At 40.2% G+C, this 25,526-nt stretch overlaps 1 protein-coding gene across 1 annotated transcript in view; it reads right to left on the minus strand.

Moving 5' to 3' along the window:
- The window catches only part of pex1 (peroxisomal biogenesis factor 1), a 190,930-nt gene that overhangs the window by 144,596 nt on the left and 20,808 nt on the right, over positions 1-25,526 (minus strand). Inside the window, exons 13-16 of the mRNA XM_080788289.1 lie at positions 23,664-23,760; positions 22,782-22,952; positions 21,581-21,732; positions 20,445-20,640 (exon numbers count right to left, since the gene is read on the minus strand). Coding sequence (XP_080644415.1) covers positions 20,445-20,640; positions 21,581-21,732; positions 22,782-22,952; positions 23,664-23,760 — 616 coding nt within the window. The remainder of the gene's footprint in view (positions 1-20,444; positions 20,641-21,580; positions 21,733-22,781; positions 22,953-23,663; positions 23,761-25,526) is intronic.

Consider the following 25,526-nt stretch of genomic DNA (forward strand, 5'->3'; position numbering starts at 1 on the left):
AATACTACAATATCTAAAAACACATATTGCACACGAAAAAAGTGTTTCTTGTTTCCCAAACAAATTTTCTCTCCATGCTTATTTTCCAGTTAGTCTTGATACGATGGACTATTGAGTCCATTATATCAAGTTAAAAGTGATGTGCAGAACCTGAATAGCTTTTGATATAACAATATGAGAAGCAGCTGCTTCTCATATTGATATATCGTAATTGCTGAAGAATGTGGGCAAACACTAGTGTTTGCCCACATTCATTAATATTCACGGACTAGTGGTGCAATTGTAACATATCTCTGTTGACATGTGTTGACTAACATAATTATCATCATAGTGTATTTCAATGACTTAGTTTGATTATATATGTTTAGATTATCTGTATTGTGTTGTCTTCATAAAATTGTAACGGAACATATTTACTCTGTAAAAAAAGACTGTCTGCAATTTCTTCTTTTTCAAATAAAGGGTTGACAGCTACACGTCTTTTGTGTGTTCATTACAGAAAGCTCATCACACACATGTGCTTCACCTTCAACTTGTACTGTGACAAGAACTGCTTCATTTTACATCCTGCATGCTAAACTATTACTATAAGGAACATGATAGGAGTATTAATTAAATGAAACAGTCTACATTGAATATGACAGGAGTAAGTCCTACTCCTAATGTTACAGAGTGCATACTGTCCATTGTACTTAACCTGTGACTACATTGATAGACCTAGTGTATAATAAGAAATGCTACATTTTCTAACAATTGTGTGCAAGGATGGTGACACTTAGTCATACTGTGATGATGGTTAAAACTATGACAAAATAATAGTACTTGTGGACATGCAGGGTGGGAGGGAAATTGCGGCCGAGCGCAGCAAAGCCGCGCAAAGAATTCCGGGTCTTTTTCTGGTATAATTAGTCATGGCCTCAGAACTTTAACCAGACACATTAGCACCGTCAAAGTCAGATTATATATGCATATCCAACCGGAATCTAGAAAAATGTCCAATAGTAGTCGACTACTGTACCAGTGTTTTACAGATGTCCCTAAAAATATACCAGGTGATTGCAGCTCATTCAGAACGCTGCTACTCAAGTCTTTAGTCTTGCGTAGGTGCCACCTGTTCATACCTCTAAGGTCACCTGGTAAAGGTTTGCTTTATGACCATAGGATTAAAACATAGTATTCAGATTAATGTGTAACATATCTGGAACAAACTCCCTGAAAACTGCAGCTCTGCAACAATTGTTATTTTTATCACAGCTAAAAACATGCATGCCTGTTTGCTGCTGCCTTTCATTTAGATTGTGTCATTATTATTCTACACTGACATTTAATATAGATAGGTAGAATAGGAAAGTTACATAATGCAGCTTTTACTTTTATTTGTTTTACTGAATCTGATACATTTAATTTGCTTAATGTTTGATATAAAACTCATTGAATTGCCTTGTTGTTGGGAGCAGTGATTGGCCAGTTTTGTGTACCGCCCCCTCACTCTGATTGGACCATCAGGGCCCTCTGTTAGTATTTAACAAGAGTTTCTTCTGCTTGGAGTCACTTGAATCTCTGCTAGTTGTTAAGAGCTGAACTTCTCCTTTCTACACTAACTGAAGCATTTCGTTTTGGTTCTACTTTAAACTTTAGTACTTTAGTAGATTTTCGCTCTTTAAAAATAGATCTAGTATCAGTTTGTTTGGGCCGGTTTGAGTTATGGCTTTACTACAAACATTGAAGTCCTTGGTCAACCAGAGACTATCTGCTGCTGCTGAAGAGATATTTGGGGTCGTTGGAAGAATTCTAACAGAGTACGAGGATGAAGCTTTCCACATCAAGCAAGAAACTGACCGCCAACGCAGACTACTGGATATGGTTTTACAACCAATCGTCAAACTACACAGAGCAGGTTGGTAAAACCTTCACTACTATTACTATTTTCACCATTATTTATTAAATGGTGAAAATGTTGCATTGATAATAGTCAATAGTATTCTAGTTGTAGTTTCATTCATGTTCGTGTGACTGTTAAACTAGCATTAACAGAATCATGTAGTAAGGAATAATTTATTTAAATGTTTACCATTAAACGTGTTGCACTCTAAAACAACAGCAAATGATAATTTACATTTGAGAAACAAGGAGATACTTGTTTTAGAAATGAAGCATTGTTGAAGTAAAATCATTTGCATGACACTTCACACTGAAAAAAACAACATTAGGGCAGGTATGGAACTAACAGCAAGAGTTAATGTTCAAACATGTAATGATGTGTTTCTCCTCTGTATCTTCTAGACTCTATACACCCCCTTGTGTGTAAAGAGGAGGTATTCCCTGAGCAGCAGCAGGAGAGAACCTCCAGTCTTATCAAAGAGGAACCAGTTTCTCAAGAGATTAAAAAAGAACAGGAGGAGATAAACTCCAGTCTTATCAAAGATGAACCAGAGTCTCTACAGATTAAAGGAGAACAGGAGGAGAGAACCTCCAGTCTGATCAAAGAGGAACCAGAGTCTCTACAGATTAAAGGAGAACAAGAGGAGAGAACCTCCAGTCTGAGCAAAGAGGAACCAGAGTCTCTACAGATTAAAGGAGAACAAGAGGAGAGAACCTCCAGTCTGATCAAAGAGGAACCAGAGTATCCACACATTAAAGGAGAACAAGAGGAGCGAACCTCCAGTCTGATCAAAGAGGAACCAGAGTATCCACAGATTAAAGGAGAACACGATGAGTTACTTCAAAGATCAGAGGAGGATGGTGGATCAACAGAGACATTACTATTAGTGAAACATGAAGATGATGAAAACATGCTAACAGAACCTGTAGCCAGCACCTCGTCTAAAAGCATGGAAACACAATCTGATGTAGAGGACTGTGGAACATCACAACCAACTAGTGATGATCAGCTCCTCTCTTCACACTGTTCTGAATCTGACATCACTGAAGAGAGTGATGAGTGGGATGAGACCACAGGTGACCAGTCTGGTTTAAACACACTGAAATCACACAATACACAACACATGGGAGGAAAGAGTTTGTCTTTAAGCAACAAGCTGCTCCATGACCTCAAATCACCAAAAGAAAGTCACTCAATGAGGAGTCACACAGGTAAGAAATGTTTTAGTTGTGCAGATTGTGGCAAAATGTTTAGCCTAAACGGAAATCTGAAGAAGCATGCAATGGTTCATTCAGGGGAAAGGCCATTTGCTTGCACAGTGTGTGGCAAAGGCTTTAGTCAAAAGAGTGATCTAAAAGCACACATGAGGACTCATACAGGGGAAAGGCCCTTTACGTGTACAGTTTGTGGCAAGAGCTACATTCATTCTGGGCATCTAAAACAACACATGATGACTCACACAGGGGAAAAGCCCATTACGTGTACAGTTTGTGGCAAGGGCTTTGGTCAAAAGTGTCATCTAAAACGACACATGATGACTCACACAGGGGAAAAACCCTTTACGTGTACAGTTTGTGGCAAGCGCTGTAGTCGAAAGGGTGATCTAAAAGCACACATGAGGACTCATACAGGGGAAAAACCCTTTACGTGTACAGTTTGTGGCAAGGGCTGTAGTCAAAAGACTAATCTACAAAAACACATGAAGACGTGTCATGAAGAGGAAAAGGCTGTTAAATGATTGAGTGTTTTTTCTGGCATTATGTCAATTATTCAGTTTAGTCCAGCTATATACATTAAACATGATGGACTATACATCAATTATTTTAATCAATGTTCAACTGGCATAATGACCTGCTGATATTGATATAACAATATGAGAAGCAGCTGCTTCTCATATTGTTATATTGTTATATTTTTCTGCAATTACAATGTCACATTCATTAATATTCACGGACTAGTGGTGCAATTGTAACTTGTCTGTGTTGACTAACATAATTATCATCATAGTGTATTTCAATGACTTAGTTTGATTATATGTTTAGATTATCTGTTTTATGTTGTATTCATAAAAGTGTAACAGAACATGTTTACTCTGTAAAAAAGACTGTCCGCAATTTCTTCTTTTTCAAATAAAGGGTTGACAGCTACACATCTTTTGTGTGTTCATTAGGAAAGTATTAATTCACACTTTAATACTTCTTTCGATGGAAATAAGCGAACACCCCATAGCCCCATTCAATTCCCATTCAATGCAATTCATTGAGGGCTTATGGTAGGGGAAATAGCCAATTAGGAGTTTTTGCACAAAAAAACACCTGGACCTCTTTGGTGGGGACGTAACAACTACAAAGAAAGGTAAGAAAGATAAGAAAGCATTCTAGCATGGAATTCTCCTTTAAACCTTAACACTGGCTTTATGTTATATTTCATATTAATTCACACATTAATCATGTTACCAAGATTGCCTTTTTTCACCTTAGAAATATTGCACGAATCAGAGCCTATTTGTCCTTGGAAGATGCAAAAACGCTAATCCACGCCTTTGTTTTTTCTCGGCTTGACTACTGCAATGCACTTTTTTCAGGACTGCCTAAGAAAACAACTGACAGATTACAACTTGTCCAAAATGCAGCAGCCAGAGTTTTAACTAGAACTAAGATGAGAGAACATATTACTCCAGTTTTGGCATCACTGCACTGGCTTCCGGTTGTTTTTAAGATTAAAATTAATTTACTTGTCTATAAAGCTCTCAATGGTCTTCCTACCTACATGACTGCCTGCCTAAATATGTCCCAAACCGCCCCCTAAGGTCTTACTGCTGGCCTGCTCGCTTTGACAAAAAAATGGCAACTAAAAAATACGGGGAAGCAGCTTTTTGCTTCTACGGGCCGTCGGCATGGAACAAGCTCCCACTGTACCTTCGTCAGGCAGCCTCTGTAGACATTTTTAAAGCTCAGCTCAAGACCCACTTCTACAACATTGCTTTTAATTTATCTTTTATTTTTTGTTATTCATGTCCTCACTGTATTGCATTACTGCTTTTTTTTAATGTTGTTGCCTTGCTTTTCTTTTATTCTCCATTGTTCTGTAAAGCACTTCTGCATTTCAGGTCATGAAAGGTGCTATACAAATAAAGTTTTATAATTATTATTATTATTATGCGTGTCAAATAATACATTTTCAAAAATACATTTTCAAAACGCCGCGGACAAAGCCAACTCGGATCGTGACAAATCATGACAATGAACACAATGTTTTGGGCCGATCAAATCATTAGAAAGAAGAAAAGAAAGTCAGGAGACAACACTATTTGTTTTGTTTTTCGTCTTATAAATGATTTGATCGGCCCAAAACATTGTGTTCATTGTCATGATTTGTCACGATCCGAGTTGGCTTTGTCCGCGGCGTAAGTCTTTAAATAAATTAAATAAGAAGTGCCGATGGGAGAATGCATTGGGGTTTCATTTCCTGGGCCACTCGTTTTTCTGAAAGGGGGAGGGACTGCGGCCCTCTGGAGTGACAGAACATATTTACTCTGTAAAAAAAGACTGTCTGCAATTTCTTCTTTTTCAAATAAAGGGTTGACAGCTACACGTCTTTTGTGTGTTCATTACAGAAAGCTCATCACACACATGTGCTTCACCTTCAACTTGTACTGTGACAAGAACTGCTTCATTTTACATCCTGCATGCTAAACTATTACTATAAGGAACATGATAGGAGTATTAATTAAATGAAACAGTCTACATTGAACATGACAGGAGTAAGTCCTACTCCTAATGTTACAGAGTGCATACTGTCCATTGTACTTAACCTGTGACTACATTGATAGACCTAGTGTATAATAAGAAATGCTACATTTTCTAACAATTGTGTGCAAGGATGGTGACACTTAGTCATACTGTGATGATGGTTAAAACTATGACAAAATAATAGTACTTGTGGACATGCAGGGTGGGAGGGAAATTGCGGCCGAGCGCAGCGAAGCCGCGCAAAGAATTCCGGGTCTTTTTCTGGTATAATTAATCATGGCCTCAGAACTTTAACCAGACACATTAGCACCGTCAAAGTCAGATTATATATGCATATCCAACCGGAATCTAGAAAAATGTCCAAAAGTAGTCGACTACTGTACCAGTGTTTTACAGATGTCCCTAAAAATATACCAGGTGATTGCAGCTCATTCAGAACGCTGCTACTCAAGTCTTTAGTCTTGCGTAGGTGCCACCTGTTCATACCTCTAAGGTCACCTGGTAAAGGTTTGCTTTATGACCATAGAATTAAAACATACTATTCAGATTAATGTGTAACATATCTGGAACAAACTCCCTGAAAACTGCAGCTCTGCAACAATTGTTATTTTTATCACAGCTAAAAACATGCATACCTGTTTGCTGCTGCCTTTCATTGAGATTGTGTCATTATTATTCTACACTGACATTTAATATATATAGGTAGAATAGGAAAGTTACATAATGCAGCTTTTACTATTATTTGTTTTACTGAATCTGTTATGTTTAATTTGCTTAATGTTTGATATAAAACTCATTGAATTGCCTTGTTGTTGGGAGCAGTGATTGGCCAGTTTTGTGTACCGCCCCCTCACTCTGATTGGACCATCAGGGCCCTCTGTTAGTATTTAACAAGAGTTTCTTCTGCTTGGAGTCACTTTAATCTCTGCTAGTTGTTAAGAGCTGAACTTCTCCTTTCTACACTAACTGAAGCATTTCGTTTTGGTTCTACTTTAAACTTTAGTACTTTAGATTTTCGCTCTTTAAAAATAGATCTAGTATCAGTTTGTTTGGGCCGGTTTGAGTTATGGCTTTACTACAAACATTGAAGTCCTTGGTCAACCAGAGACTATCTGCTGCTGCTGAAGAGATATTTGGGGTCGTTGGAAGAATTCTAACAGAGTACGAGGATGAAGCTTTCCACATCAAGCAAGAAACTGACCGCCAACGCAGACTACTGGATATGGTTTTACAACCAATCGTCAAACTACACAGAGCAGGTTGGTAAAACCTTCACTACTATTACTATTTTCACCATTATTTATTAAATGGTGAAAATGTTGCATTGATAATAGTCAATAGTATTCTAGTTGTAGTTTCCCCCATTCAAGTTCGTGTGACTGTTAAACTAGCATTAACAGAATCATGTAGTAAGGAATAATATATTTAAATGTTTACCATTAAACGTGTTGCACTCTAAAACAACAGAGGATACATCTGATAGCAATAGGGTTGTATAGCAAATGATAATTTACATTTGAGAAACAAGGAGATACTTGTTTTAGAAATGAAGCATTGTTGAAGTAAAATCATTTGCATGACACTTCACACTGAAAAGAAACAACATTAGGGCAGGTATGGAACTAACAGCAAGAGTTCATGTTCAAACATGTAATGATGTGTTTCTCCTCTGTATCTTCTGTCTAGACTCCATACACCCCCTTGTGTGTAAAGAGGAGGTATTCCCTGAGCAGCAGCAGGAGATAACCTCCAGTCTTATCAAAGAGGAACCAGTTTCTCAACAGATTAAAAAAGAACAGGAGGAGATAAACTCCAGTCTTATCAAAGATGAACCAGAGTCTCTACAGATTAAAGGAGAACAAGAGAGAACCTCCAGTCTGATCAAAGAGGAACCAGAGTCTCCCCAGATTAAAGGAGAACAAGAGGAGAGAACCTCCAGTCTGATCAAAGAGGAACCAGAGTATCCACAGATTAAAGGAGAACACGATGAGTTACTTCAAAGGTCAGAGGAGGACGGTGGATCAACAGAGACATTACTATTAGTAAAACATGAAGATGATGAAAACATGCTAACAGAACCTGTAGCCAGCACCTCATCTAAAAGCATGGAAACACAAGCTGATGTAGAGGACTGTGGACCATCAAAACCAACTAGTGATGATCAGCTCCTCACTTCACACTGTTCTGAAGCTGACATCACTGAAGACAGTGATGAGTGGGATGAGACCATGGATGACCAGTCTAGTTTAAACACACTGAAATCGCACAATACACAACACATGGGAGGAAATAAGCTTCTCCAAGACCTCAAATCACCAAAAGAAAGTCACTCAATGAGGAGTCACACAGGTAAGAAATGTTTTAGTTGTGCAGATTGTGGCAAAATGTTTAGCCTAAAGGGAAATCTGAAAAAGCATACAATGGTTCATTCAGGGGAAAGGCCATTTGCTTGCACAGTGTGTGGCAAAGGCTTTAGTCAAAAGGGTGATCTAAAAGCACACATGAGGACTCATACAGGGGAAAAGCCCTTTACGTGTACAGTTTGTGGCAAGGGCTGTCTTCATACTGGGAATCTAAAACAACACATGATGACTCACACAGGGGAAAAGCCCTTTACATGTACAGTTTGTGGCAAATAATGTAGTCAAAAGGGTGATCTAAAACGACACATGAGGACTCATACAGGGGAAAGGCCCTTTACGTGTACAGTTTGTGGCAAGAGCTGCACTCAAGAGGGTCATCTAAAATCACACATGATGACTCATTCAGGGGAACAGCCCTTTACGTGTACAGTTTGTGGCAAGGGCTGTCTTCATAATGGGCATCTAAAACAACACATGAGGACACACACAGGGGAAAAGCCCGTTTCGTGTACAGTTTGTGGCAAGGGCTTTAGTCAAAAGTGTGATCTAAAACGACACATGATGACTCACACAGGGGAAAAGCCTGTTACGTGTACAGTTTGTGGCAAGGGCTGTAGTCAAAAGACTCATCTACAAAAACACATGAAGACGTGTCATAAAGAGGAAAACTGTTAAATGATGAGTGTTTTTTTCTTCTTCAGATAAGGCATTATGTCAATTATTCAGTTTAGTCCAGCTATATACATAACATAACATGATGGACTATACATCAATTATTTTAATCAATGTTCAACTGGCATAATGACCTGCTGATATTGATATAACAATATTCTCATATTGTTATATTGTTATATTTTTCTGCAAATACAATGTCACATTAATTAATATTCAGACTAGTGGTGCAATTGTAACTTGTCTCTGTGTTGACTAACATAATTATCATCATAGTGTATTTCAATGACTTAGTTTGATTATATGTTTAGATGATCTGTTTTATGTTGTATTCATAAGTGTAACAGAACATGTTTACTCTGTAAAAAAGACTGTACGCAATTTCTTCTTTTTCAAATAAAGGGTTGACAGCTACACATCTTTTGTGTGTTTATTAGGAAAGTATTAATTCAATTAAACAGTCTACACATATTTTACTTGAACTTTCTACATTGAACACGACAGGAGTAAGTCCTAATGTTACAGAGTGCATACTGTCCATTGTACTTAACCTGTGACTACATGTAGATCTAGTGTATAATAAGAAATGCTTCATTTTCTATTGTGTGCAAGGATGGTGACACATCCCATAGTCATACTGTGATGATGGTTAAAACTATGACAAAATAATAGTTGTGGACATGAGTGGATATGTTATCTAACAATTGGTATGAATGAAACTTTTTATTTTTACTGTACAATACCAGTGCATTATTATTTCTAGTAGTAGGATACAGGAATCCCAGCTTTATCTACCGTGTTAGAATAAATGGGTTGTGAATGTTGTGGAATGTTTAGGAGCATGTCTGTCTCATTGTTAATGGACAGGTGATAATGGTTGCTGAATGGATCGACCAACCAATTTGCATGTGATCCTTTTACATGTATTGTATATATAGGATTGGGAATCATTTGCATTTAAATCATTTAGACTGGAAAATACTTAGCATCCCTGTGACAACATCTGTTAGGTGACTAAAGCAACTTGAGCTATTTGTCACATTCCTAATCCTAAATTCACCACACCCACTGCACACAGCAATAGTCATTGTATGAAGTCATTCTCTCATGGTCAAATAGACATTTCACACATGCATGTTTAAAGGGCCACATCAGCCCTTTTGCAACCATATCTTTCCTGGTGGGTTTATGTGGGAAATTTGTGCTTTTAGACATTTTAGTATTTCAAAGTGTCTGTGACGTCATGGACACTGGTGGATTACTACAATGACCATAATGCTTTGCTGCACTTGTGGAGAAGGAAGGAAGGAACTTCAGGAAGGAAGTGAGACCAGTGTCCATGACATCATTGGCACTTTGAAATACTACAATATCTAAAAACACATAATTACACAAGGAAAAAGTGTTTCTTGTTTCCCAAACAAATGCCCTTTAAATGCAAGACAGGCTCGATTTTCTCTCCATGCTTATTTTCCAGTTAGTCTTGATATGATGGACTATTGAGTCTATTGGGTATCTTTGACGATGGAGAGAGGGCCAATATATTTCCACACAGCCACAGTGCATATTACCGACGTAGTAAAAAATAACCAATCGACGAGCTCCAAACGCGTCGCAATGTGACGCGCTTTGAGCTTGTAGATCAGCTATTTTTGCTATATTTGAATTGAAAACCTGAATATTTTTTGATATAACAATATGAGAAGCAGCTGCTTCTCATATTGTTATATTGTAATTCCTGAAGAATTATTCAGCAATTACAATGTCACATTCATTAATATTCACGGACTAGTGGTGCAATTGTAACATATCTCTGTTGACATGTGTTGACTAACATAATTATCATCATAGTGTATTTCAATGACTTAGTTTGATTATATATGTTTAGATTATCTGTATTATGTTGTCTTCATAAAATTGTAACAGAACATATTTACTCTGTAAAAAAAGACTGTCTGCAATTTCTTCTTTTTCAAATAAAGGGTTGACAGCTACACATCTTTGGTGTGTTCATTACAGAAAGCTCATCACAACACATGTGCTTCACCTTCAACTTGTACTGTGAACAATACAGTGACAAGAACAGCTTCATTTTACATCCTGCATGCCAAACTATTACTATAAGGAACATGATAGGAGTATTAATTAAATGAAACAGTCTACATTGAACATGACAGGAGTAAGTCCTACTCCTAATGTTACAGAGTGCATACTGTCCATTGTACTTAACCTGTGACTACATTGATAGACCTAGTGTATAATAAGAAATGCTACATTTTCTAACAATTGTGTGCAAGGATGGTGACATTTAGTCATACTGTGATGATGGTTAAAACTATGACAAAATAATAGTACTTGTGGACATGCAGGGTGGGAGGGAAATTGAAGAATTCCAGGTCTTATTCGGGTATAATTAGTCATGGCCTCAGAACTTTAACCAGACACATTAGCACCGTCAAAGTCAGATTATATATGCATATCCAACTGGAATCTAGAAAAATGTCCAATAGTAGTCTTGACTACTGTACCAGTGTTTTACAGATGTCCCTAAATATATACCAGGTGATTGCAGCTCATTCAGAACGCTGCTACTCAAGTCTTTAGTCTTGTGTAGGTGCCACCCGTTCATACCTCTAAGGTCACCTGCTAAAGGTTTGCTTTATGACCCTAGAATTAAAACATAGTATTCAGATTAATGTGTAACATATCTGGGACAAACTCCCTGAAAACTGCAGCTCTGCAACAACTCTGTTATTTTTATCACAGCTAAAAACATGCATGCCTGTTTGCTGCTGCCTTTCATTGAGATTGTGTCATTATTATTCTACACTGACATTTAATTTATTTAAATGTGTTCCATTTTGCTCTGTGTCCTGAATATGTTATTTAAGGCAACAAGGTTCAAATACGGGATAGAATAGTAAAGTTACATAATGCAGCTTTTACTTTATTTTTATTTGTTTTACTGAATCTGATATAATGTTTAATGTGCTTAATGTTTGATATAAAACTCATTGAATTGCCTTGTTGTTGGGAGCAGTGATTTGTGTACCGCCCCCTCACTCTGATTGGACCATCAGGGCCCTCTGTTAGTATTTAACAAGAGTTTCTTCTGCTTGGAGTCACTTTAATCTCTGCTAGTTGTTAAGAGCTGAACTTCTCCTTTCTACACTAGCTGAAGCATTTCGTTTTGGTTCTACTTTAAACTTTAGTACTTTATTTTCGCTCTTTAAAAATAGATCTAGTATCAGTTTGTTTGGGCCGGTTTGAGTTATGGCTTTACTACAAACATTGAAGTCCTTGGTCAACCAGAGACTATCTGCTGCTGCGGACGAGATATTTGGGGTTGTTGGAAGAATTCTAACAGAGTACGAGGATGAAGCTTTCCACATCAAGCAAGAAACTGACCGCCAACGCAGACTACTGGATATGGTTTTACAACCAATCGTCAAACTACACAGAGCAGGTTGGTAAAACCTTTACTATGTTAACCTTTACTAAGCCTGGTGTTTACTATGTTAACACCAGGCTTGAACATGTTTGAACATGGATGGAAGAGACTCCATCAATCCATTCACATTAGGGTTACACTTGCATTCAAAAACATTCTCTGTGGATATATCAATAGGTTGTAGCAAATTATAAATTATATTTTAGGAACAGATAGAGGCTTGTTTTAGAAATGAAGCATTGTTGAAGTAATAAATTGTGTGACACTTCACACTGGAATCATGTAATAATGTGTTTCTCTTCTCCTCTGTCTAGACTCCACACACCACCTTGTGTGTAAAGAGGAGGTATTCACTGAGCAGCAGGAGAGAACCTCCAGTCTGGTCCAAGAGGATCCAGAGCCTCCTCAGATTAAAGAAGAACAGGAGGAGAGATCCTCCAGTTTTATCAAAGATGAACCAGAGTCTCTACAGATTAAAGGAGAACAAGAGGAGAGAACCTCCAGTCTGATCAAAGAGGAACCAGAGTATCCACAGATTAAAGGGGAACACGATGAGTTACTTCAAAGATCAGAGGAGGATGGTGGATCAACAGAGACATTACTATTAGTGAAACATGAAGATGGTGAAAACATGCTAACAGAACCTGTAGCCAGCACCTCATCTAAAAGCATGGAAACACAATCTGATGTAGAGGACTGTGGACCATCACAACCAACTAGTGATGATCAGCTCCTCTCTTCACACTGTTCTGAATCTGACATCACTGAAGACAGTGATGAGTGGGATGAGACCACGGATGACCAGTCTGGTGTAAACACACTGAAATCTCACAATACACAACACATGGGAGGACATAGTTTGTCTTTGAGCAAGAAGGTGCTCCATGACCTCAAATCACCAAAAAGTCACTCCACGAGGAGTCACACAGGTAAGAAATGTTTTAGTTGTACAGATTGTGGCAAAATGTTTAATCACAAGGGACATCTGAACAAGCATGCAATGGTTCATTCAGGGGAAATGCCATTTGCTTGCACAGTGTGTGGCAAAGGCTATAGTCAAAAGAGTTATCTAAAAGCACACATAATGACTCACACAGGGGAAAGGCCCTTTATGTGTACAGTTTGTGGCAAGGGGTGCCGTCACACTGGGGAGTTAAATGTACATATGAGGACTCATACAGGGGAAAGGCCCTTCACGTGTACAGTTTGTGGCAAGGGCTGTAGTCGAAAGGGTCATCTAAAAGCACACATGAGGACTCATACAGGGGAAAAACCATTTACATGTACAGTTTGTGGCAAGGGCTTTAGTCAAGAGGGTCATCTAAAATTACACATGATGACTCATTCAGGGGAAAAGCCCTTTATGTGTACAGTTTGTGGCAAGGGCTGTATTCATAATGGGGATTTAAAAGTACACATGATGATTCATACAGGGGAAAGGCCCTTTATGTGTACAGTTTGTGGCAAGGGCTGTATTAAAAATGGGGATTTAAATGTACACATGAGGACTCATACAGGGGAAAAACCCTTTACGTGTACAGTTTGTGGCAAGGGCTGCATTAATACTGGGAATTTAAATGTACACATGAAGACTCACACAGGGGAAAAGCCCTTTACGTGTACAGTTTGTGGCAAGGGCTGTAGTCGAAAGGGTCATCTAAAAGCACACATGAGGACTCATACAGGGGAAAAACCCTTTACATGTACAGTTTGTGGCAAGGGCTTTAGTCAAGAGGGTCATCTAAAATTACACATGATGACTCATTCAGGGGAAAAGCCCTTTACCTGCACAGTTTGTGGAAAGGGCTGTATTCATAATGGGGCATTAAAAGTACACATGATGACTCATACAGGGGAAAAGCCATTTACGTGTACAGTTTGTGGCAAGGGCTTTAGTCAAAAGAGTGCTCTAAAAACACACATGAAGACGTGTCATAAAGAGGAAAAGGCTGTTAAATGATGAGTGTTTTTTCCCTTCTTCAGATAGGGAAAATATGAGAAGCAGCTGCTTCTCATATTGTTATATTTTTCTGCAAATACAATGTCACATTAATTAATATTCACGGTGTGTGTTCATTAGGAAAGTATTAATTCAATTAAACAGTCTACACATATTTTACTTGAACTTTCTACATTGAACACGACGGGAGTAAGTCCTAATGTTACAGAGTGCATACTGTCCATTGTACTTAACCTGTGACTACATGTAGATCTAGTGTATAATAAGAAATGCTTCATTTTCTATTGTGTGCAAGGATGGTGACACATCCCATAGTCATACTGTGATGATGGTTAAAACTATGACAAAATAATAGTTGTGGACATGAGTGGATATGTTATCTAACAATTGGTATGAATGAAACTTTTTTATATTTTATTTTTACTGTACAATACCAGTGCATTATTATTTCTAGTCGTAGTCGCAATTTCTTCTTTTTCAAATAAAGGGTTGACAGCTACACATCTTTTGTGTGTTCATTACATAAAGCTCATCACAACACATGTGCTTCACCTTCAACCTGTACTGTGAACAATACAGTGACAAGAACTGCTTCATTTTACATCCTGCATGCTAAACTATTACTATAAGGAACATGATAGGAGTATTAATTAAATGAAACAGTCTACATTGAACATGACAGGAGTAAGTCCTACTCCTAATGTTACAGAGTGCATACTGTCCATTGTACTTAACCTGTGACTACATTGATAGACCTAGTGTATAATAAGAAATGCTACATTTTCTAACAATTGTGTGCAGGGATGGTGACAATTAGTCATACTGTGATGATGGTTAAAACTATGACAAAATAATAGTACTTGTGGACATGCAGGGTGGGAGGGAAATTGCGGCCGAGCGCAGCGAAGCCGCGCAAAGAATTCCGGGTCTTTTTCGGGTATAATTAGTCATGGCCTCAGAACTTTAACCAGACACATTAGCACCGTCAAAGTCAGATTATATATGCATATCCAACCGGAATCTAGAAAAATGTCCAATAGTAGTCTTGACTACTGTACCAGTGTTTTACAGATGTCCCTAAATATATACCAGGTGATTGCAGCTCATTCAGAACGCTGCTACTCAAGTCTTTAGTCTTGCGTAGGTGCCACCCGTTCATACCTCTAAGGTCACCTGCTAAAGGTTTGCTTTATGACCCTAGAATTAAAACATACTATTCAGATTAATGAGTAACATATCTGGAACAAACTCCCTGAAAACTGCAGCTCTGCAACAATTGTTATTTGTATCACAGCTAAAAACATGCATGCCTGTTTGCTCCTGCCTTTCATTGAGATTGTGTCATTATTATTCTACACGGACATTTAATTTATTTAAATGTATTCCATTTTTCTCTGTGTCCTGAATATGTTTTCAATTAAGGCAACAAGGTTCAAATACGGGATAGAATAGTAAAGTTACATAATGCAGCTTTTACTTTATTTTTATTTGTTTTACTGAATCTGATATGTTTAATTTGCTTAATGTTTGATATAAAACTCATTGAATTGCCTTGTTGTTGGGAGCAGTGATTGGCCAGTTTTGTGTACCGCCCCCTCACTCTGATTGGACCATCAGGGCCCTCTGTTAGTATTTAACAAGAGTTTATTCTGCTTGGAGTCACTTTAATCTCTGCTAGTTGTTAAGAGCTGAACTTCTCCTTTCTGCACTAGCTGAAGCATTTAGTTTTGGTTCTACTTTAAACTTTAGTACTTTAGATTTTTGCTCTGTAAAAAAAGATCTAGTATCAGTTTGTTTGGGCCGGTTTGAGTTATGGCTTTACTACAAACATTGAAGTCCTTGGTCAACCAGAGACTATCTGCTGCTGCTGAAGAGATATTTGGGGTCGTTGGAAGAATTCTAACAGAGTACGAGGATGAAGCTTTCCACATCAAGCAAGAAACTGACCGCCAACGCAGACTACTGGATATGGTTTTACAACCAATCGTCAAACTACACAGAGCAGGTTGGTAAAACCTTCACTACTATTACTATTTTCACCATTATTTATTAAATGGTGAAAATGTTGCATTGATAATAGTCAATAGTATTCTAGTTGTAGTTTCATTCATGTTCGTGTGACTGTTAAACTAGCATTAACAGAATCATGTAGTAAGGAATAATTTATTTAAATGTTTACCATTAAACGTGTTGCACTCTAAAACAACAGAGGATACATCTGATAGCAATAGGGTTGTATAGCAAATGATAATTTACATTTGAGAAACAAGGAGATACTTGTTTTAGAAATGAAGCATTGTTGAAGTAAAATCATTTGCATGACACTTCACACTGAAAAAAACAACATTAGGGCAGGTATGGAACTAACAGCAAGAGTTAATGTTCAAACATGTAATGATGTGTTTCTCCTCTGTATCTTCTAGACTCCATACACCCCCTTGTGTGTAAAGAGGAGGTATTCCCTGAGCAGCAGCAGGAGAGAACCTCCAGTCTTATCAAAGAGGAACCAGTTTCTCAAGAGATTAAAAAAGAACAGGAGGAGATAAACTCCAGTCTTATCAAAGATGAACCAGAGTCTCTACAGATTAAAGGAGAACAGGAGGAGAGAACCTCCAGTCTGATCAAAGAGGAACCAGAGTCTCTACAGATTAAAGGAGAACAAGAGGAGAGAACCTCCAGTCTGAGCAAAGAGGAACCAGAGTCTCTACAGATTAAAGGAGAACAAGAGGAGAGAACCTCCAGTCTGATCAAAGAGGAACCAGAGTATCCACACATTAAAGGAGAACAAGAGGAGCGAACCTCCAGTCTGATCAAAGAGGAACCAGAGTATCCACAGATTAAAGGAGAACACGATGAGTTACTTCAAAGATCAGAGGAGGATGGTGGATCAACAGAGACATTACTATTAGTGAAACATGAAGATGATGAAAACATGCTAACAGAACCTGTAGCCAGCACCTCGTCTAAAAGCATGGAAACACAATCTGATGTAGAGGACTGTGGAACATCACAACCAACTAGTGATGATCAGCTCCTCTCTTCACACTGTTCTGAATCTGACATCACTGAAGAGAGTGATGAGTGGGATGAGACCACAGGTGACCAGTCTGGTTTAAACACACTGAAATCACACAATACACAACACATGGGAGGAAAGAGTTTGTCTTTAAGCAACAAGCTGCTCCATGACCTCAAATCACCAAAAGAAAGTCACTCAATGAGGAGTCACACAGGTAAGACATGTTTTAGTTGTGCAGATTGTGGCAAAATGTTTAGCCTAAACGGAAATCTGAAGAAGCATGCAATGGTTCATTCAGGGGAAAGGCCATTTGCTTGCACAGTGTGTGGCAAAGGCTTTAGTCAAAAGAGTGATCTAAAAGCACACATGAGGACTCATACAGGGGAAAGGCCCTTTACGTGTACAGTTTGTGGCAAGAGCTACATTCATTCTGGGCATCTAAAACAACACATGATGACTCACACAGGGGAAAAGCCCATTACGTGTACAGTTTGTGGCAAGGGCTTTAGTCAAAAGTGTCATCTAAAACGACACATGATGACTCACACAGGGGAAAAACCCTTTACGTGTACAGTTTGTGGCAAGCGCTGTAGTCGAAAGGGTGATCTAAAAGCACACATGAGGACTCATTCAGGGGAAAAACCCTTTACGTGTACAGTTTGTGGCAAGGGCTGTAGTCAAAAGACTAATCTACAAAAACACATGAAGACGTGTCATGAAGAGGAAAAGGCTGTTAAATGATTGAGTGTTTTTTCTGGCATTATGTCAATTATTCAGTTTAGTCCAGCTATATACATTAAACATGATGGACTATACATCAATTATTTTAATCAATGTTCAACTGGCATAATGACCTGATGATATTGATATAACAATATGAGAAGCAGCTGCTTCTCATATTGTTATATTGTTATATTTTTCTGCAATTACAATGTCACATTCATTAATATTCACGGACTAGTGGTGCAATTGTAACTTGTCTCTGTGTTGACTAACATAATTATCATCATAGTGTATTTCAATGACTTAGTTTGATTATATGTTCAGATTATCTGTTTTATGTTGTATTCATAAAAGTGTAACAGAACATGTTTACTCTGTAAAAAAGACTGTCTGCAATTTCTTCTTTTTCAAATAAAGGGTTGACAGCTACACATCTTTTGTGTGTTCATTAGGAAAGTATTAATTCACACTTTAATACTTCTTTCGATGGAAATAAGCGAACTAGCATAACACCCCATAGCCCCATTCAATTCCCATTCAATGCAATGCAATTCATTGAGGGCTTATGGTAGGGGAAATAGCCAATTAGGAGTTTTTGCACAAAAAAACACCTGGACCTCTTTGGTGGGGACGTAACAACTACAAAGAAAGTTAAGAAAGATAAGAAAGCATTCTAGCATGGAATTCTCCTTTAAACCTTAACACTGGCTTTATGTTATATTTCATATTAATTCACACATTAATCATGTTACCAAGATTGCCTTTTTTCACCTTAGAAATATTGCACGAATCAGAGCCTATTTGTCCTTGGAAGATGCAAAAACGCTAATCCCACGCCTTTGTTTTTTCTCGGCTTGACTACTGCAATGCACTTTTTTCAGGACTGCCTAAGAAAACAACTGACAGATTACAACTTGTCCAAAATGCAGCAGCCAGAGTTTTAACTAGAACTAAGATGAGAGAACATATTACTCCAGTTTTGGCATCACTGCACTGGCTTCCGGTTGTTTTTAAGATTAAAATTATTTTACTTGTCTATAAAGCTCTCAATGGTCTTCCTACCTACATGACTGCCTGCCTAAATATGTCCCAAACCGCCCCCTAAGGTCTTACTGCTGGCCTGCTCACTTTGACAAAAAAATGGCAACTAAAAAATACGGGGAAGCAGCTTTTTGCTTCTACGGGCCGTCGGCATGGAACAAGCTCCCACTGTACCTTCGTCAGGCAGCCTCTGTAGACATTTTTAAAGCTCAGCTCAAGACCCACTTCTACAACATTGCTTTTAATTTATCTTTTATTTTTTGTTATTCATGTCCTCACTGTATTGCATTACTGCTTTTTTTTAATGTTGTTGCCTTGCTTTTCTTTTATTCTCCATTGTTCTGTAAAGCACTTCTGCATTTCAGGTCATGAAAGGTGCTATACAAATAAAGTTTTATAATTATTATTATTATTATGTGTGTCAAATAATACATTTTCAAAAATACATTTTCAAAACGCAGCGGACAAAGCCAACTCGGATCGTGACAAATCATGACAATGAACACAATGTTTTGGGCCGATCAAATCATTAGAAAGAAGAAAAGAAAGTCAGGAGACAACACTATTTGTTTTGTTTTTCGTCTTATAAATTATTTGATCGGCCCAAAACATTGTGTTCATTGTCATGATTTGTCACGATCCGAGTTGGCTTTGTCCGCGGCGTAACAGTCTTTAAATAAATTAAATAAGAAGTGCCGATGGGAGAATGCATTGGGGTTTCATTTCCTGGGCCACTCGTTTTTCTGAAAGGGGGAGGGACTGCGGCCCTCTGGAGTGAGTGTGGAAATATAGTGGCTCTCTGGAGTGAATGTGGAACTATAGTGGCCCTCTGGAGTGAGTGTGGAACTATAGTGGCCCTCTGGAGTGAGTGTGGAAATATAGTGTAAGACAGTAAGCTGGTATTTCCTGATTTCTACCTGTCTGGAATGGCATTAAAAGAATGCAAAGAGACCAAATATCTAGGTCATTTTATAACAAATGACCTATCTGATGATAGAGATATCTTTAGACAGCGGCGTAAACTGTATGCTCAAGCCAACACACTCATACGCAAGTTTAATTTCTGCTCTGTTCCTGTGAAAATCTCACTTTTTTAAAGCTTATTGTACTCCGCTGTACACTGCCCACTTGTGGCGACACTACGAAAAGGGCAGCCTGCAAAAAAATGACAGTGGCATACAGTATAATGGCTGCATGAGACTGCTGCTCAAAGCCCCAAGATGCTGTGTAGTGCCAGTCAAATGTTTGTAGAAATAAATGTACCCACTTGCCCTGCCTGTGCTACGAAAACCTGATCTGAGAACAGCATCATTGCATCACTTTTTAACCCTGCTAAGAGCTCTGTCAGACTATATCATCTAAGCTGTGGAGCCACTGGCGTTCTAGCCTTTGTTTCTATGCTTTGTTTATTTTATTTATAGTTTGTTTACTTTTGTGTTTTTTTATGTTTTATGTGTTCTGCCCTATGGACCCCCCTGTGAGTGTCTTGAATAAAGTTTGAATTGAATAGTGGCGATGGCAGGCTCTCAGTCAAATCTGGTCACATATGGGGAGGGGGAGGGGGGGAGGGGGTTTCCTTACCGTCTCCAGTGTGTGCGTGTCCTTGTGTGCGCGCCACACTGGCGTGCACGCTCCTCTCCAGCAGCAGCGCCAGGTCGCGGGGCGCGTAACCCTCCGTCTCCTTGGCGACCGTCCCCAGGTCCAGAGTGTGTAAGGTCTCCTCCGATAGGCCGGTCCTCCCCAGCACCAGGCAGCGCAGGATCTCTGCTCTCTGCGTCTGAGGGAAGATGTACAGTATTATATGTACAGTATATACTGTAAGTCACAGAAACCTCTCATCTCTGATTTTTTTATTTTTTTTCCGCAAATAACAGCCGAAACGCGAAGTGACGCGTTTTGGGCTTGTAGATCTGCTACTTTTTTTTGCTTTTGAATTTTAATCCTTTAACCCATTTTGAGCGGGAAACCCCTTTTGGTGGTTACATACATTGTTATAATATAGCTATTGAAAAAATAGCAGATCTACAAGCTCATAGCGCGCCACCGAGTGCCGCAACTTACGAACTTGTAGGTCTGCTATTTTTTGAAAAATTGTTAAAATGTGCCTCAAATCTTTTTCCGAAAATTGTCATGATTTAGAAAACTTTTATTTATTTATTTCGACGTCGGGCCTGAATGGGTTAAAGCAACAGTTTTGGACGTGCGGTTTCCAACCCGACAGCGACGACATAGGCACTGACTGTCACGTACGAATTAGTTACGTTTTATGATAGAACTAAAGAAGATTAGTCTGACCGACATCTTAAGGACTGTTTCATACATTTATTATAATAAAGCTAAATTATAATAATTAAATCGGTTCACAATGATGTGTTCAGTGTGTGTGCGTGCCTGCGTACATGCGTGCGCGCGTGTATACCTGGTCAGGTGGCTGTATGTGGAGGGTCCTCTGTATGAAGTGGGTGGCCTGCAACTGGGTGAGGGGAGGGGTTTGTGTGTGTGTGTGTGTGTGTGTGTGTACCTGGTCAGGGTGGTGTATGTGGAGGATCCTCTGTATGAAGTATGAAGTGAGTGTGTGTGTGTGTGTGTGTGTGTGTGTGTGTGTGTGTGTGTGTGTGTACCTGGTCAGGGTGCTGTATGTGGAGGGTCCTCTGTATGAAGTGACCCTGCACCGTGGTCAGTGAGGGGTGTGTGTGTGTGTGTGTGTGTGTGTGTACCTGGTCAGGGTGGTGTATGTGGAGGGTCCTCTGTATGAAGTGACCCTGCACCGTGGTCAGTGAGGGGTGCAGGGAGTGTTGGCTGTGGCTGGACAGGAGGAGACACACCAGGCTGGAGCGCTGCACCAACTCATCCACTATGTCTAGAAGACCTGGAGGGAGCACGCACACACACGCACACGCACACGCACACGCACACACACACACACACACACACTTAAATCAATTCAATCACAAGCCTAAAGCCGCAGCGCCGCAAGCAGCGACGTGATTTGACCTTGCAGATCTGCTGCTTTTGATTATTATTGTTAAAAAAAAAATTTTACTTCATTGAGTCAAAAACAAGGAATTTTAAATCCTGAAAGGTTTTGGAACGTATGAGGTTCCCAGGCCGACAGACAGACACACAAACGCTCATATTTAAGCAATAGCTTATTGCTATTATTGCTTTTCTAAAACGGTTACACACACATATAGCAATATTAACCTAATAATAAAACGATTGAATTCACAGAAGTATCTACGCTTTGTGCCCACCAGAGCGAGCCACATCACTTCCTTGTTTTGCTCGGGCAAGTAACAGCCCCAGTGATTGTTATCGGTGGAATTTACACCGGTCATGTGACGGTATAACCAGCCAATCAGAATCAAGTATTGGGACTACCCGTTTTAGAATTGTATGTTGACGTGTTCTTATGGCCGATTCATACTCCTTTTTTTTTAATATATATATTTTTTATCCCACGATTTTGTAACCCATTTTTCACCCCTGTGTCAATCATCTACTGTGATCCTGGGCTCTACACACCCTCCGCCAACCTGGGGAGAGCAACGGACTTAACTCATGCTTCCTTCATGCTTGAGGAGTCCAAGTTGCTCCTTTACACCTGACAGGGGGGAGTTTCCCTGGTTGGACGTAGCGCGTGGAAGGAACACGTTATTCCAACCAGTTCCTTTCCCCTCCATCAGGCGCCCCGGCTGGCCAGGGGGAGGCAGTTTAGAGACCAGGATTACTGCATGTTTTTGTGAGGGTACCTACCCTAGGGGACACGGGGAGAACATGCAAACTCCACACAGAAAGGCCCTTTCGGTGCTACTGAAAATTTCTGACGAGCCGAAATGATTTCGGCACTACAGCGCCGAAACAGCTGTAAAATAGGAGTATGAATCGGCTCTTACTCTGTGCGATGTGTTCTCTTACTCTGTGCGACGTGTTTCCTCAGCACGGCCTCGGGGCCGTGCTCGTGCTCCGGCGAGGTGGGCGAGCCCGTCACGTGGTCCAGGTCGTCCAGAAGGACCACCGAGGGCTGCCTCCACACCGCCTGCTCGAAAACCTCCTCCAGCGCCCGGCGCACCGTCTCCGCCCTTTTACCTGGAAAATAAGTATGGTTTTATATTTGAGTCACATGACAATTTCTGGCAATTAATTGGATCGAAGTTTAACCGCGCTTTCAAACCTACATTGGGCATGTATGTCATTAATACATTTAAAATCTATCTTCAACTATCTTCAACACATGCACACTAGAGAGTGACATTTTAGGGATTCCCGTGGGTCACGGGATTCCCGCGGGAATCCTGTGGGATGGGATTAACATTTTTATTAATCCCGTGATCGGGACGGGACGGGAATGAAAGTCAACAGGAGCGTGCAGGAGCGGGAATGACATCTATCTAGAATCATAATGATCATTTTCAGCTGGTCGTGGCGCCAACCAAAAGAACAGAAGCACCCATATTTGTAGTCATCTTTCAGTGAGACAACGCTCTTTTGACTTGCGTTAGCAAGTCAAAAAAACTACACATACCAAATAATCCATAAAAAAAAAAAAACAGGAGCGGGATGGGAGCCATCTCGAGTGGGAGTGGGATGGGATCAGGAGTCATTCTAGGAGTGGGACAGGACAGGAGTTCTTTTTTTACCCTGGTCCAGGATTGGGACAGGACAGGATTTTTTCTGTGGGACAGGACAGGAGTGGAAATCCACTCCTGTGTCAGTCTCTAATGCACACTACTGCACTGTAAATGTACGTACGTGTGTGTGTGTGCGTGCGTGCGTGAGTGCGTGCACATATCCTCCTACCTTTGAGCATCTTGCAGTCCACCACATCCACGTGTGCGTCCAGCTCTTCCGCAGCCTTCCAGCACAAGGCTTTAGCCAGAGAGCTCTTCCCACTGCCCTGTGAAGGAGACCCCCCCCACACAACACGTACAGTATGTTAGCCAGCGCTAACCTGTGTGAAGGAGACCCCCCCCACACAACACGTTCAGTATGTTAGCCAGTGCTAACCTGTGTGAAGGAGACCCCCCCCACACAACACGTTCAGTATGTTAGCCAGCGCTAACCTGTGTGAAGGAGACCCCCCCCACACAACACGTTCAGTATGTTAGCCAGCGCTAACCTGTGTGAAGGAGACCCCCCCCCCCCCACACAACACGTTCAGTATGTTAGCCAGCGCTAACCTGTGTGAAGGAGACCCCCCCCCCCCCCACACAACACGTTCAGTATGTTAGCCAGCGCTAACCTGTGTGAAGGAGACCCCCCCCCCCCCCCCACACAACACGTACAGTATGTTAGCCAGCGCTAACCTGTGTGAAGGAGACCCCCCCCACACAACACGTTCAGTATGTTAGCCAGTGCTAACCTGTGTGAAGGAGACCCCCCCCACACAACACGTTCAGTATGTTAGCCAGCGCTAACCTGTGTGAAGGAGACCCCCCCCCCCCCCCACACACAACACGTACAGTATGTTAGCCAGCGCTAACCTGTGTGAAGGAGACCCCCCCCCCCCCACACAACACGTTCAGTATGTTAGCCAGCGCTAACCTGTGTGAAGGAGACCCCCCCCCCCCCACACACAACACGTTCAGTATGTTAGCCAGCGCTAACCTGTGTGAAGGAGACCCCCACACACACACAACACGTTCAGTATGTTAGCCAGCGCTAACCTGTGTGAAGGAGACCCCCCCCCCACACAACACGTACAGTATGTTTAGCCAGCGCTAACCTGTGTGAAGGAGACCCCCACACACACACAACACGTTCAGTATGTTAGCCAGCGCTAACCTGTGTGAAGGAGACCCCCCCCCCCACACAACACGTACAGTATGTTAGCCAGCGCTAACTGGACAAATTAACCCATTTTGGGGCAGGAACCCGCTTTGGTGTTTTTAGCATTACGTTATGCTTTAGCTATTGAAAAATATTTTTTGAAAAATCGAAGAATGACTGACATAGAAACATAGCTTTTTCAGAAAACTGTCAGGATGTAGAAGACTTTTTTTAGAATTTACAGGTCTTTTTTTAACCCTGACCCAGTAAGTATCGGGTCAGTGCAGCACCGACATGAATGGCTGTGGGTTTCGGAAAACAAAATTTCACAGGCCAAATTACGGTACAGATTCGTACTGTTTTTTTTTTTTCTTTTTTAGTGGGAACGAAATTGACACGTGTGTTTGGATTTGTTATTTTAATTTGTTTTCAGAATTGGATTGGAATCAGATCAGCCAACGCAGGGAAGCTGGAAGTACCCTCACTAAATACTCCGGGACAACACTCCACACGTCCCAAACTCTTCTCCTTTCTGGCTCCAAAACTGTGGAATGCACTTCCCATTGCAGTCAAAACTGCAGCCTCACTCCCAATCTTCCGCCGTAGTCTGAAAACCCACCTTTTCAGACTCCATCATGGCCCATAGCACTTACCCTACCCCCTTAGATAGCATTTCTCTAGACTTGGATAGCATTTGATACAGACTTATAGCATGTTATGTAGACTGCACTATAATTGCATTGTATGTAGTCATAGCACGTCATAGTACATATGTATAGCATAGTATAGTTAGTTATGTATGTATAGTTTCATTATATAGATATTCCACTATTACGTTCTTAGCTTACGCATAATTCATGATAAATGCTTTTTATGTGATGTATTCCCATGCTT

This window comes from Protomyctophum bolini (genome assembly GCF_963924005.1).
Source record: "Protomyctophum bolini genome assembly, chromosome: 17".
NCBI lineage: Eukaryota > Metazoa > Chordata > Actinopteri > Myctophiformes > Myctophidae > Protomyctophum > Protomyctophum bolini.